The sequence below is a fragment of the Idiotropiscis lumnitzeri genome, chromosome 4, assembly GCF_059441095.1.
Source record: "Idiotropiscis lumnitzeri isolate Australia: NSW breed Sydney's pygmy pipehorse chromosome 4, RoL_Ilum_1.0, whole genome shotgun sequence".
NCBI lineage: Eukaryota > Metazoa > Chordata > Actinopteri > Syngnathiformes > Syngnathidae > Idiotropiscis > Idiotropiscis lumnitzeri.
The window spans coordinates 1,923,030-1,938,969 of record NC_142394.1 but is presented as its reverse complement, the minus strand read 5'-3'; the positions used below and the strand labels follow the sequence as shown (position 1 = coordinate 1,938,969).

Genomic DNA, 15,940 nt, shown 5'->3' with positions numbered 1-15,940 from the left:
CAAACCAAGCCGGGAGCAACCATAGTGATCGTTTTTTGATTGGCAATAGGGTCACTACAGCCCTATTCAACCGGCGGTGACGTTATTGAACTGGAAATTAACCCGAAGTGACCCAAATCAACTGGAAACTCTCACACACGACCACCCTTACCTTGCAGAACAGCAACGTGATGTGTTTTTATATATCCTATTCAGTATTATTTTCCATTGCACTAACTATTCTCTTATTTATCTAATTTATATATTTATCTGAATTATTGTTGTATTGCACTGGAGAGGGGAGCTCTCTAATCTCGTTGCACACTTGAGTACAATGACAATAAAGGGATTTCTGATTCTGATTCCCAGTTATTTTTAGATCAATTAATGTCATTCAGTAAACTTCAACATCATTTGACATTCTTCCACAAAGTTTTATTCTGCTTCCCAGCCATCATATGCAATTCGCCAAGAATTGCATCTCTAATTCATTATTAGTTTTTCACAATTTCAAGTTATTTCATTGTGCGTCTTTCATTAACACGAGGATCCCCAAAATTTAATCCATGCGAATGTGTGTGTAACATTGGGACCTTTTTTATTCTTACTGCATAAAACATTTACTAAACACAGTCTTTTACATTTTAGTATAAAGTAATAGAAAACCTTAATAAAAAAAAACTAGTCAAACATTGGAACCAGCATTCAATTATTTAATTAATATATAATAATTTAATCTTAATGGTTGTTTTGAACAGAGAAGCTAAGATAATTTAACTCGTTTGTTGCCATTGACGGCTTAAGACGTCTTTTTTTTTTACTCAGATGGTAGTGAATGAGTTAAGTGAAAAATTGAAACAGTTTTGTAAACTTCACATTATTATTTGTTGTTCCCACAGTATGCTTTTTATACTGTAATTAGATTCAATAAAAAAAATGCTCATTTTGGCTGTAGTCTTCAATCTAGACAAACTAAATTTTCGAATCAAATTATCCTAACAAGGAAAACATTTCAAAGGAGTCGGAAAATGAGGCATTTAAAAATCAAATGATCTGCGATGACTGCTCCCTTCCACTACATGGGATAATCAACTCACTCATACAAAAACAAAGAAAGTCTCTGTAAAGCACTGTGTGAGAATGTGTGTGTGGACCGTGAACACACAAACATCTTTGGCTCAACAGATCAGAGGAAGAATAAGGTCTGACAGTAACAACACTGTGACAATTCTCCCATGGCAAATAAAACGTATCATGGAGGCACTTTGGCTATTAAGGTCCGGAAGAGGATGCCATTCAGTCCTAACTCATCAGGAAGCTGTTAAGGAAGCAAAGAGATTTTTAGTATAATGTATATTACAACGGACATTTCCTTAACTCCCCCTTCAAATGCCTACCTATATGGATAGCCATGATACTTTGCTCTGAAAATAGACAGAAGCCAGCTGAAGAACAGCACCACCAGAGCAATACCTACAACGCACATAACTGACAAACACACACACACACACAAATCAAACAATTACATTGAGGGATGTTTCAAACACACAACAGTGAACCAACATTACATTTGGTGTATTAATAATTAGGCCTGAACAATTTATCGTTTTGGGACCTAAATCGCAATGTCAGACTATGCAATGTCAAGATTAAAGCTGTTTTTTTTTTTTTTAAAGGGCTCTTGTGCCTAGCACTCATGAAGCACGTCACACTAACAGGAGCCGCACTGCTTTAAAAAAAAATAAAAGGCATCGCGCCGTCACCTCCAGTATTTTCGATGCTGCTTAAATGCTATGCACCAGGTTATCTTGCACAGCAGCAGGACTTTATTTGTACTATATGCAAGTACGTGGACAGCAGCGGCAACGAGCTGCGTGACGCGGATCATCTGCTCCATGATGACAAATAAACGACCCCACTGAAAAGTAGCGTTATAACTGAGGAGGTCAACGAGGACTTGATAAGCGTGCTAATCGCTAAAGTGAAATAGAGAGTTGGGAAAGACCCAAAATAAGTGCATAGGTGTGCTGTTGACTTTTAACAGGACAGAAAGCTAACAGCTATGTACAGAAATGTTGTATTTCAATCAATACGTACCAAGACATAAAATAAGACGAGGGCTACATTAGCAATTTAGCAGACGCTCTCAGACCAGAACGTGGTGCTCAATGTCAAACATTAAATATTTAGCATCTCATCAATAATATCATCTTGCAATATATAAAATATATAAAAATTGCGATACAGTATTTTCCTAAAATCGTTCAGCCCCATTAATTCCATAATGCAAACAATCAGGTACATAGGTTTAGGGCATTTAAAAAGTATGCTCTCAGAAAATGTACGTGTTTAAAGTGTGTGGGATATGCACTGATGGTGTCGTGGCATATCCGCCTGAGTTATGTGCGGGCAGCCTGGGTTCGGTTCCCACTCAGTGACTGTGTCTATGTCTGCCCTGTGACTGGCTGCCGACCAGTTCAGGGTGTAGTGCGCCTTTTGCCCGTAGTCAGCTGGGATAGGATCCAGCACCCTCCCGCAATCCTGTACAGGATAAGCGGCGTGGATAACATGACATGAGACAGTGTGTGTGAGGGTTATTTCAAGGCCCACACTGGTTCTGTTCTAGGTTTCTTGCTGATCCTGGTAAACGTGTTCTTTATCATTGCAATGAACCAGATTTGTGAGGTTTTTATAAATGAATACAACAGGTCACACTCAACCAGTTTTATCTGAAAGGAGCGTTGAGATAACTGCTGTGCTTTTACGTGATCAAGGCTAAACTGAACTGAATCGACTAAAGAGTGGCAGTCAACAAAAAGAAGCATGTACATACTCTTCCTTTTTCCAATGTCTACATCGGAGTTGGCGGCCTCACACAACAGCACTATTCCCATGGTAACCGCAGCATCTGACACAGGATGGAGGTCAAGGTTGAGTCACTTTAATCCATGGGTGGGCAATTCATTATTTGAGAAACTGTGTATCACATCTTGTTGAGGGCCACGCCAACAAGCAAACCTCAATTGTGTCGTGCATCTTAACTTCATGTATTTATCTAATGCAGGGGTGTCAAACTCAAAAACACAGTGGGCCAAAAAGTACAACTTGAACAAAGCCGCGGGCCAGAATTTAATTTTTTAAAAACAATATAAATGCAGATTTTTTTTTTTTTATTGAAAACTTTTTATTATAAGTGGTTTTATTAAAGCAATAGAATGTTTACTTTTTTAAATTACTATTATCATTTTGAATCTTAGTATTATCAATTTGAATGTAAAATGGTATAGTAGTCATTTAGTATAGCCTCGTGGGCCAAATATAATTACACTGCGGGACAAATTTGGCCCGTGGGCCAGAGTTTGACACCTATGATCTAACACTTTAAATTCCTTTTTTTTTTGTTTTGATTAGCTGCTAATTTTGTAGACAAGGTATTCTGCATGTTGTTAGAATTACCAAATTAAAAGAGTAAACAATTTTAAGTTAGTATCACTTTTTAAATCATCATTCACAAAAACATTTCTATACCATGCATCCATTTTTCTATATTGGTTAGAGCATGCTGCCATTCTGAGCACCAATCACTGGCTACATTTACATGGACACCTTTGTTCGGATTAAAAGCCGGATCGGAGTAAAAATGCTCATATCACATTTGGAATACTGACTCAATCAAGCCCATTCCAATCAAGATTTTAATCCGAACGAGAGGGGTGGTTTATGTTGATTGATAATACGATTGGCGCCCATTAATACACTTATTCCAAAATTTCGTAGCAAACCGTCTTTAATTTGCATTTCCATGACGCCAATCTACACGTTTCCCGAGCTAAAGACATGGCAGGCACAATACTGAGTGGGTCTGTAACCCTATCAGGAAGTGTTAACCCGATGTAACATTGCAAACAAGAAAAATATGCAAAATAACTGAATTGAAATGGACAGAGTGATGTTTTGTTGACACGGATGTCACTACGGCTTCTTGTTCCTTTACTATTGGCAATACATTTTGTCAATCTGCGCACGTCAAAATAATTTGTCCCGATCGAAAGTTCATTGCATAAGAGAAGAACAGAGACTGCACACAGCTGAAGGATACTGAAGAGTAGGACGATATGCGTCTCAGCCACGAACTGGGCCTGACTGCTGCCATGGATATAACTCTGGGGAAAAAAAACGACGTTACTTGACAAAGAACTGGTTAAGCTTACAAAATTGTTATTACTCCTCGGTAAGTTTCAGTCATCTTACGATCTGGCCAGTGTTGGGGTTCTTGTGCGCATATGGGGGTCCTCTGATGTGGTTCCACATCTGGCCAGAGGTCATGATTAGGACAAAGCACTGAAATAAGATTTTTTAAGTTAACAGGAGTCATCAGATTGCATCAACATCCCCCAAATTGGTAACGCAGCTTCAGTATGAAGTAGTAAATGTTGCGGTTGGCTGAGGTCTGTGCGCTAGTGAGTTCCATTCAGAGTTACCAGTGCAGAGAAGGCCCAAACATTGTTGTTAAAAAGAAACTCCAAATTGTTCCTTCGTAGATATGCCAGTCCACCAATAGCAGCAAGGAGAAAACCAAGGAGGAGAGGCCCAGCATAGTTTGGAGGACGAATGACTCGAATCTAAAAACAAAGATTGAATTAAAAAACATACAAACATGACAATACCACAGCTCAAATTTCTTATCGAAAAAAAAAAAACTTTTTTTTTTTATATTCCATTTATTCTGTTCAGAACACTGTTATTTTCGTCAACAATGACGATGACGAAAATATTTCGTTCATGCCCTTTTTTTCATGATAACGAGACGATGACGAGCTAAACGAGGTTATTTGATGACGAAAACATGACGTGACGTACATGAATTTTCATTGACGAGACGAAACGGGAGGAAATTGTTAGCCTGTGGTTCGCCAGGCGCTCAAAATTTTTGACATCCCTTCCTAGAGTACATGTAATCTGTCTTTCAAAAAATGCCATGCTGGTGCAATTTATCCTTCGTTTGGGCATGCCCACCACCGGGACAGCACAAAGGGCGCATGCGCCGCGCACAGATACAAACATGTCTGCGGTCATGCATCTTGGCTCACACACACTGAGACACTTTTCTTTGCCGGACCATGGCGACAGTGACACTCGGTAGGCTACATGGTTCTGATAACAGCAAGCTGTTACAAGTAAAGAAGACATATGTTTGATAGAGTTTGTACTTGTGGTACTGTATTTTAGAAAATGTCTACTACAAGTTTATGTTGTTAAAATGTTTTTATTCTATGTCGGTTTAAGTGAAATAAAGCCACAACAGTTGCCAAATAAAACGTTTTGGTTCTTGTCTTATTTTGTAGCAATGAGCATTGATTCCACTGTTACTAATTTTTTATGTTTGTAATGCATAAGCCTTTGTAGTCCATCAGAAAGTTGTGAACCTTGTATGCTTATTTTTAACTAAATCGGACTCAAACCTTTTTGAGTTTTGATCAAATTAACTTTACAAAAACTAGACAAAGTTTTCTTTTTTTTGCGTTTCGGTCGCCTAAAACCTTTTTAAGTGTTCATCGACTAAAACTATCACAAATAGGAATGACTAAATCTGATGAAGACTAATGAGCATTTTTGTCCAAATGACTAAGACTAAGACTAAATCTAAAATGCCTGCCAAAAACAATATTGGTTTAGAGCGGGGTTATTATAATTTATAGGGTTATTCATAATTTTAATTATCGTTAGTTTTAATTGTTTTGAGTTTTGTTATTTTAAATTAAGTTAGTTTAAATTTGTTTTCCAGGAGTACTGTTAGTTTTTATTCGTTTTCGCAAAAACTCAGTTTTAGTTAGTTTATAAAGACATTGGTGTTTTACTTGTGTGCAAGAGTAGAAAACACCAGTCTAAGGATTTTATAGTAAAAATTCAACAAAAATATTACTTGTAAGACATTTGATAATACAGGATACAGTTTAACATTCCACAGACTTTGAATTACAATAAGTGCAGTGCATGCGTGCACCCTAATTAAATTAATCTCGATTGCATTTTTTGCCAAATTGCGATATTATAAAGTGGATTTGCGGATTGAATTCTTGTTGAGAAGTATTAAACACAGTTAATAGTGTACTATTTTTTGTATACTGTATACATTTTTGTGATATATGAAACAAGGACTTTTTACCGAGCTTTTTGGGGAGAGAGCAGGTGAGCCATTTGACCCAAAGACAACACATGCAAACCCGTCTCCGAGGAGCGACGTCATCTGCTAGCTTTTTTTTTTTTTTGTAATTGGCTGCTGCTTGATGATGTTGCTTCTTTGCTACACACCTTAAGAGGACTACAATTCACAGATAAGTGTTTGTCCTTTTGTCAGGCGTGCAGTAGAATCGACATAAATACATTTAAAATCAACCCCAAAGGCTTTCCTATTAAATTAACAGCCAAAGATGAAAACTAAGGACTTTTTTGCAATATTATAGTTAGTTTTATGAACATAAAACGTAGTTTCAGTTAGTTTTCATTCTTTGAAGGCATTTTTGTTTTTATTTTGTGAACGAAAATGTTTTTTCAGTTTTAGTTTGTTATTTCGTTAAATAATTTAACCTTGGTTCAGGCTCATGGCTGGAGCTCATCTCAGCGGCCACTACATGTCAGACTGGTTACACTTAAAATGGTTTAAATGAATACTTGAGTGAAAAATTTATTTTGCCCGAAGTGTAAATGACGTACACTCATGAGAGACAACTTGACATTGTGATTTAAATGAGTATAGCATACCCTTTCAAAGTGATGCCACAGATTTGGGTTGTGAGGTTCTAGTAAGAAAGCATTTCTGAGACTTGAGAAAAAAAAGTTTCAAGGCTCAGGAGACACACATAATTGTGAATCTCAAGCCTTTTCTTTTGAAAGGATTGTAGTTTGTCCTGGTGTTTTGTATTCATTTGTCCTAAAGTTTTCCCAGTGTATATGACCCTCCTGAAAACATTTTCACACAAATATTGAGTGAAGGATGACAACAATAGTTATTTGCTTTTGAATCTTTTTTTAAGCATTGAATGTCAAGTTTAACGTACGCTTATTTTTTTTCCTTGCGGGCAACAAAACCTAGATATAGTTAACATTAATAAAAAAAGATATGTCTGTTATTTTAAATGTTGAGGTGTTTCACATACCTGCACATTAGTCCGGTCCGCCACCCATCTCGCCAGCTGCTCAGCTGCAAAGCCTTTGACCTGGAGCTCGTAGTTATCAGACTTACGGGGCTTCCCTTTCGCAGGGAAATGGAGAAATGTTGGCGCAGAGTTCATATTAAGCTGCAACATAAAACACAAACGTATTGCATGAGAAAGGCCCCGATGATATGATAAACAAATTGACAATGGACACTAATTTCTGGATACTCAAAGCACTTTTCAACAGTCACCTCATTCAACCGTTCATACAAGGGCTGATTGTTTAACTTAATGAATCACACTAGTTAATCTGGATGCTTAAGAAGCATTTGGTGACTCGAGGTTTTGTTGACACTCAGGTAATTCGGAAATACATACACATGAGACATCTACAGAGAGTCACGTTACTGAGTAGTTATGGCTAGCTTGAGTAAAGGCCGATAAACAGCATAGTTCAAGGTTTATCAAACTCATCTCACCATCTGAAAGACATCCGATCCTTCATCAAAATCGACAGATGCAAAGAAGACCTTGTTTGTGAAGGCAGACGAATAACGCCAAGAGTTAGCCAGCACTTGAAATTCTTCATCTGCTTGTCTGAAATGAAAACACAAATTTGAATTCCATCCATCTTTCACTTGTCCTTATTTGGGTCTGTTCACTGCTTTACATGGATTAATATGGAACTGGATACTTCAAAGATGCCCGAAACAATGACAATATATGCAAGAGGTGCATGTTAAAGGGAAGTCAAGTCAATAATGTTTTTACAATAATATATTCTGTGGTCCCACAAGTCTGAACACGGTATTCTGCTGAATGCTGCCGGCTCAGCTTGTGGATGCCTCATGACCAAACAAAGAAAGCAGGTGAGCTGTTGCGGGTACCAGAAGTGATCGGGCTGCAAGATTTTATTGGGGTGTGTCGATTGCCTGCACGCCTGATGGTGATGTCAGCAGCTTCTTCTCAGGCATCAGCAGAAGCGTGATGGGAGCTAACTTTCCAACGTGGCAGCAATACACGGTTTTAATTTTATTTTTAATTTAGGGGTAGAAAGAATAATATTATTGAAGTACATGCTAAAGCGTGACATCATCAGCAGGCACGCAGGCAGCGATAAAATCTTGCAGCCGGTGTCAATACAAGATCTGTGACCCACGCACGATGTGAATCACGCATGCGCAGAAGGTCGGCTATCTTTGCTCGCTAACTATGGCAATTTCACTGGGATAATACCTATAAAAAAACTGCACATTTTTAACAAACCATTCCGGTACTACGTTTGACCTAGATCTACAAATATTTGGTGGCACATATAACAGCCCAAGACCTAAAAAACGTCTTCTATAGCCATGTGCTTAACCTCCCAGGAAAGTCCGCCATTTTGAATTTACTTTGGAACTTGTTAAAATTTTGGGGCCTTTTTCATAGAGGTCATATTTTAATGAACAATCGTCTTCAAAGGTTCTAAACCTGGGAGAAAACTCATAGAACTTTGCACACAAAATAGAAAATGGTCAAATTGGAAGGAGACTTAAACAGGCCGTTAAAATAATAATTAGTATAGTGATTTTATTTTCCCGACTGGTTAGCACGATGGCTTCACAGTGCAGAGGTCGTGAGTTAGCTTCTGGCTCCGGCCTTCCCGTGTGGAGTAAGTTTGCATGTTCTCCCCGGGCCTGGGTGCGTTTCCTCCAGGAACTCAGTTTCCTCCCAAATTTCAAAAAACATGCATGGCAGGTTGACTGAACACTCTAAATTGCTCCTCGGTATGAGTGTGAGCGCGGTTGGTTGTGCATCTATGTGTGCCCTGCGATTAGCTGGCAACCAGTTCAGGGTGAACCCCACCTACTGCCCTCTTTTTGTTGTTAAAATGCACAGTTGAGTATGTTGCTTGTGTGCTCAGTTTATAAGTCTCATGTTTTACGGCAAATATGATTGGATGCTGGTTGCTTAATAAAGACAAAAATAAAGCATCTACGCTTATCATGATTTTCTGAGACAAAATATTGAGCAAATTAACTGCTCTTTGTAATGAAGATATAGAGACCTTAGAATGTGTATTTTTTTATTTCACACACACTAAAATGTTGATTGTTTGATCAGTTTTGTATATTTCATGCGTCATTGATTAGTGTTTTGTTTAATTGTGGTGGGTATTGATTTAAAAAAAATGGATGGATGGACAGACAGATGATAGATGGAAAATAAAAGCTTAAATCACTTTTCCACTGGCGCAAGGCAATATGAACGTTTTGCACATCCATCAATCAACTATGCCGCTTATCCTCACACCATTCATATATACTTTATGAGAGTTTTACAAATGTGTACCACAGATTGTGCAGAGGCATCACTACATGTTTTGTCCTCGTGTAGTTTCCGTAATAAAAGAGGCCAACCTTGTGCACATGCCGGCCGGACTCACATTGTGCAAGGATCACAGTTTGTGTATAGACAGGCCATCACATGTGGTAAAGACGCCATGACTGGTCGTTATCTGATGACAGAGAGCGCCAAAACGACCCCTCGGCCCATGAGATGGATAAAAACGGGTAGATTTTGCTGCTTAATTCATATTCTACAAACGCAATATTGACCAGAATGCCGTGTTTAGACTAGTGGCGGCGCATAGAACATTTAATTGTCAAGAATGTTTAGATTTGACTTCCCCTTTATGTCGCCAGCTCCATACCTGCAGACCCCGCACTGCCTGTGGGCTTGCAACGCGGTAAACATGATGACAACCGAGTAGTTTCTGGGAGGAGCCTTTACAAAGCGGCGAAATTTATCGCCGTTCATTCGAACGACAGAACGCTTGGAGGTCCACTCCATCATCTGGGTCACTTTCTCAGAAAGGAGAGTCTATATAGGACACAGACAGAAGCTGATTATGTATTCACAACTGTGTAGTCCATAGCAAACAGTAGAGAACGTGCAATATAAAATATACGTGCAGGACACAGTATCGTATATGAGCAAAAGGTTGGAAACATGACAAGGTCCTTTGTTGATATCGCGTCAACATAAACAATCCGTACGTTATCTTTGCGCTGACGACCGTTAGCCTAACTGCTAAATGCAGGAAGAATGACAGAGAAGTTACAAATGACATGAACCCATCCACTATACGCTATACTATACGCTATGAATATGTCCGACACCACAATTGATAAAAAAAAAACAAGCCACAATACCTCTTTTTTCTTCTGTGCGTCAATGCAGTCATGGTAGAATATGAAAAGGATAAACAACGAAAATAAAACTTTTCCACACATTCTGCTGCACTCCAACCAACAACCTCCTGTCAACTTTCTATTGGTTGTTGTTCTTCTTCTGCTGTTATATTTCTTCTTCTATGGTATTTAGCGGCAGTTGGAACAGATGGATACGTCCACCAGCGCTATAGCGGCACGGTTCGCCGCCATGCCTAAGTGGTGGCCATGATGGCAGGGGCCACTTTTCTTGGATTACCATCGACAGCAAGTCGTAACAAATTTGTTCGTGCCAAAACGTGTGCTACAAATTTATGGTATGGTAATTTAAAAACAATTTATGAACATATCATTTTACTTGCAGAAGGTTAGGTTCCCTGATCTAAATACACAGGCATCTTTGGTCTTCTTTTTTTTTTTTGCCGTCCACACCCGTACACGCAAAAACGTGCGCACGCAGCGCGCGCACGTACACACGCATCTCAAAATGAGGCGTGTCCCATTTTACCTATTCACGTCTTTGGCGCTACCTGGCTAAAGCAGTGCCGAAAGAAAGTCAGTGGAAATGAGCACCCCCGTGTGGCGAAAAACGTGATTGTCATTTTAACCATTTGTCATGACTTCTTTGAAATCTTGCAAGTTTTCACATGGGAATAAATCACTGTAATTAAAACAACATAGTTAATTTCTGGAGGGGGGGTATTCTTGTAATTTGTTTATGATTTATTTGTGGTTAATGCTATGCTACAAAACAAACGAATCCAAAAGAACATGGTATGCTTATATGAAAATTGTTGAAGTGTTTCACAAAAAAATGGGACATTGTGTGTTCAAACAGTATTTTCCCTCTGCAGTGACTTGCCTACATGCACCTTATTTAAGGGGATTATCAATTATTTTTTTAATATGGATATATTTTTTTAATGAAGTCATAACTCCATAAGTCACGGTGCTAACCAGTCGGCCGATGGCCTCACAGTGAGAGACAGCATCGGGCGTGGGTTCAATCGCGGCTCCGGCCATCCTGTGTGGAGTTTGCATGTTCTCCCCGTGCCTGCGTGGGTTTTCTCCGGGTACTCTGGTTTCCTCCCACATTCCCCCCAAAAAAAACATGCATGGCAGAGCGATTGAACACTCTAAATTGCCCCTAGGTATGAGTGTGAGCGCAGATAGTTGTTCGTCTCTGTGTGCCCTGCGATTGGCTGGCAACCAATTCAGGCTGTCTCCCGCCTACTGCCCGAAGATAGCTGGGAAAGGCTCCAACACCCCCCGCGACCCGAGTGAGGAGAAGCGGTACAGAAGATGGATGGATGGATGGATAACTCCATAAACGTTTGGAGAACAACAAAACATTCAGAGTGGAATAGAAAAAAGCATCTGAATATACAAGTTTTGAAATGCACTTCATTGCCAAAAGTATTTTCTCACCTGCCTTGACTTACATATGAATTCAAGTGACATCTCATTCACAATTTATAGAAGATGAATCACAATGGAATAGAAGGCCTGGCTCTCACTCTCTGCTCTAATTCATCTCAAAGGCGTTGTACCGGATTGAGTTTTGGAATTGTGCAAGACAGTCAAGTTCATCAACACCAGAATCTGTCATTCATGTCTTTATGGCCCTTGCTTTGTGCATTAATTCATATTCAAGACTAAAGAAGAATGGGCCCAGCACCAAACTGTTCCCACAAAGTTGGAAGCATGGAATTGTCCAAAATGTTTTGGAATCCTGAAGCATTCCCACTGAGTTCTCGTCACTGGAACTAACTCAAGGCAAGGCAAGGCAGCTTTATTTACAGTGGCTTGCACAAGTAATCGCCCCCTTGAACACATTTGAGGCTCCAAACATAATGATATAAAATTAGAATTTTTTTGAACAATCGGTAACAAATGGGACACAATTGTGAAGTGGGAGGAAATTCATACAATATTTTAAACATTTTTTGGAAATAAAAATGTAAAAAGTGGAGGGTACAAAAATTGCCCAGCTCTGCGTATCTTAATACTTATCTTAATCTTACAATATCCATCCTTCCTTTGTCGAAGCTGCTTTTTCTCACGAGGGTTGCAAGGGCTTTCTCCGGGCAGTAGGCAGGGTACACTCTGAACTGGTTGGCAGCCAATCGCAGGGCACACAAAGATGAACAACCATCCGGGCTCACACTCATACTTAGGGAAAATTTAGGGTGTCCAATCAACCTACCATGCATTTCTTTGGAATGTGGGAGGAAACCGGGGTACCCAGAGAAAACCCACACAGGCACGGGGAGAACATGCACAGGAAGGCCGGAGCCGGACCCTGCACCTCTGCACTGTGAAGCCCTCATGCTCACCAGTCATCCACTGCGCCGCTCTTACAATATATCTGATACTTTTTAACATTGTATGAACAGCATAAAAACCCGGGGAAGAGTATAAGACAACCAAACACTTGTTAGCATGCAAAAAGGCATTACAAAATAAAATATTCATAATTAAAATAAACATTTTATGCACGCATCTTTAAGAATATACCTTTTACTGTATATACCAATTAAACAAAATGTGTCCCAATACGGAGTGTTAGGCCATTCATCCTTTTGGAGAACATTTTAAGGCAGATTTTTCCAAGCTTGAATCAAGGCAACTTGACTGTTGTTGTTTGAAGATCCTAAATGCTTCAAACGTTCCATATATATATATATATATATATATATATATATATATATATATATATATATATATATACATATATATATATATATATACACAGTGAAACCCCGGTTATCGCGGTTAATGGGGACCGAGACCACCAGCGAAAACTGAAAATCCGCGAAGAAGCAGCGCCCCTTCAAAAATGCTTAAAAAAACCTATACAGGTATACAGTATAACCCCCTGTATACAGTACACCATATAGAATACGGGTAGAGAGAGAGAGAGTGAAATTCATGTTATAACAAAAAAAACCTCATTATTATTAAAACTTATTATTTTTTTATTACCCAGCCATTATTTTTGTATTTATTCAATTACTTCTTTTTGTATTTATTTAATTACTTCGACTTTTACCTGCAGGTACGCCGTCCGGTGTGCCCTGTGAAATGAAAGGTGGCATTCTTCATTTATTTATTTATTCATTGATTCATTCATAACTGACAGCCTCGCGCTCCGCTCGTGCCCGGGCGGAAGAGGTGCTCCTCTTCGGCTTAATTGTCACGTACGCCGGACCTGCTCCCCCGAAGCGTGTCTCAGTTCGGTTGAACTCGGTTTCATTTCGCCCCGCTCGTGCCCGGGCGGAAGGTGCTCCTCTTCGGCTTAACTGCCACGCACGCCGGCCGGCCTCCTCCGGCGCTCTCGTACGGTCCCGAACGGAGCGAAATGTCGCCCCGCTCGTGCCCGGGCGAAAGGTGCTCCTCTTCGGCTTAACTGCCACGCACGCCGGCCGGAGCTCTGGTACAGTCCGAACCGCGCGAAACGTTGCCCCCGATCGTGCCCGGGGGAACGTGCTCTTCTTCGTCCACTCTCCTCTTCGCCCACGCTCTTCTTCGGCGCACGCCGGCCGTCTAACCGCTCCAGCGCCCCGTCGTGCCGCTCGGCGAAACTACAATGCCCCCGCGGAGCGGAGCGGAGCGAATGGAGAGCCCAGATCGTGCCCGGGCAAAAAAGTTTTTAATTTTTGAATATTTTTTTTAGACCAGCGAAGCACTGAACCCGCGAAAGGTGAACCGCGAAGTAGCGGGGTTTCACTGTATATATATATATATATATATATATATATATAGCCTAGTTGCTTTGAGTCAAATTTGGCAAATTTACATGATCTGGATGTGTGACAAACTACACAGACATTTTTGAGTTTTCTTACACTTATATGAGTTTGAGGTCGAGTGCAAAACTAGATTTAATGGAATCATAGGGGCTGAATGACTCTGTGAGTTTCAGAAAAAACATAAGCTACTTTCTTAATCAGTACCTCTGTAATATTATGTTGAAGGACTTCAGGTGGCAAGAATGGCCTGTCCTCTGTTGTGATCTCTGTGCCTGCTGGACAGCTGCGAGATTGGAAGGTGTAGCTGAGATGTAGAGATTGAGAAAGAAAGTCCAGTATCTTGGATTCCATCTTCATGCGCGCCAAATATAAATAAATGATAATGTGGCTACAGCATATGATAGCTTTTAAGTGTAAATGTCTGCAGGAGCTGCCCACAACGTAGAAGACTAAGCACCACCTTGAGTCAGCCTCACTCCCAAAAAAGTTAAGTGAAGCCATTTTAGGGTAGCCACTATTTCATGACAGTTTTTTTCAATGCGAGCAAACTTTAACATTGCGTTTAACAATATTCAATGGTAGTGTCAACTACACAGTAATATAATTGACAAAATCTGCGCTACAAACTCAAACCACAGTCTAACACATGGCTTTCTTCAAGAGAACTACATCGGAGATCAGTGGCTTAAATAACTGACTTAAATATCGATGGTGTGATGCATCAGGGGCCAGACAGCCTTAAGGGCCCATAAAGGAAAGGGAAAAAAATAGCTGTCCGGAATTCCCACAGACCTGATTCTTTAAATAGAATACCTCGGGGCAGGTCAGTCATGCTGAGTGGCTGGTATGGCAGGAGGAAATGAGAATTTGTCCAATCACCTGTCGGTCACAATGAGTCTCAATGCCGTGACGTGAAAGCGCGCAAAAAAGGAAAAAAAATTAGCTAGATGAAGATCATGTTATAAAGGAAGGCCAAGCGGTTGCTTAGCAGCTGGCTTCTTCACTGAAGTGGCACTGGGTCAAAGGAGACTCCCCCGCCACCGCAGACTCAGAGGGCGAATTCTGCAAGTTTCTGCAGTGCCCACCCACTTGCACCTGCTGTAGGGACTTTTCTGTCCATTCATCAAGGACTCTAGGATTTTACTCTGCCTCCTGATGCCAAAGTAAAAAGCTATGAAATAGAGACAAAAAACAGGGAAAAAGATTTGGAAATTACTTTGTTAAGCGCAAGGCCCATAAAATGAGCTTCTAATTTATTTCTGTTATGAAGTGGCATTACTGGAATTTAAATCTATAACAAGTGACTTGTAACCGATTGTTTTTTGTTGCGTTTTTTTCTTTTTTAGCCACGATGAGCCTTTTGCATATATTTAAAAAGATCTAATGATTAAGAGGTATATTTTACTGTTGACTAATTTTAATATCGCATGAGTTATTTTCATTTAACTAAGAAGAGATTGAGGGTTGATCAAATTAAAGTATCAGAAGGCTCTGTTGGTGTCTGGTAGGTGTTGAATCCTCAAAGTGAAGACTCACAAAGGCTAGTTAGATAGCAGACATTCCAATGAGTACCGTAAAACACTTGGGGTCTTTTGTTGTAATCAGATCATTCTCAGGAAAGGAGAGGCGGTTTATTGTATTCCAAGTTGACAAACTGCTTTGGAAAACACTAAAGGGTGACACAGACCCCCCTTAAATGATTTTGGAGGAGATCAAAAGACCAAGGTGTTCTATTAGGCATTATGGAGAGGCTTCTTTGACATATGACCGGAATACAATTTTTATCTATTAAAAAAGGCTGTGTCAGAGAGGTTCATTTCCATCACCAATCCAGCCT

At 39.9% G+C, this 15,940-nt stretch overlaps 1 protein-coding gene across 1 annotated transcript; it reads right to left on the bottom strand.

The window, feature by feature from the left end:
- Nucleotides 1-392: 392 nt before the first annotated feature.
- magt1 (magnesium transporter 1) lies at nt 393-10,496 on the bottom strand. Its single transcript, XM_088295151.1, has 10 exons — nt 10,334-10,496; nt 9,832-10,001; nt 7,616-7,733; nt 7,137-7,277; nt 4,461-4,601; nt 4,231-4,320; nt 4,079-4,142; nt 2,813-2,887; nt 1,377-1,467; nt 393-1,297 (listed from the first exon to the last, which is right to left on the bottom strand). The coding sequence occupies exons 1-10, from the start codon at nt 10,412-10,414 to the stop codon at nt 1,282-1,284; spliced, it is 987 nt and encodes a 328-aa protein (XP_088151277.1). The 5' UTR covers nt 10,415-10,496; the 3' UTR covers nt 393-1,281.
- Nucleotides 10,497-15,940: the final 5,444 nt, after the last annotated feature.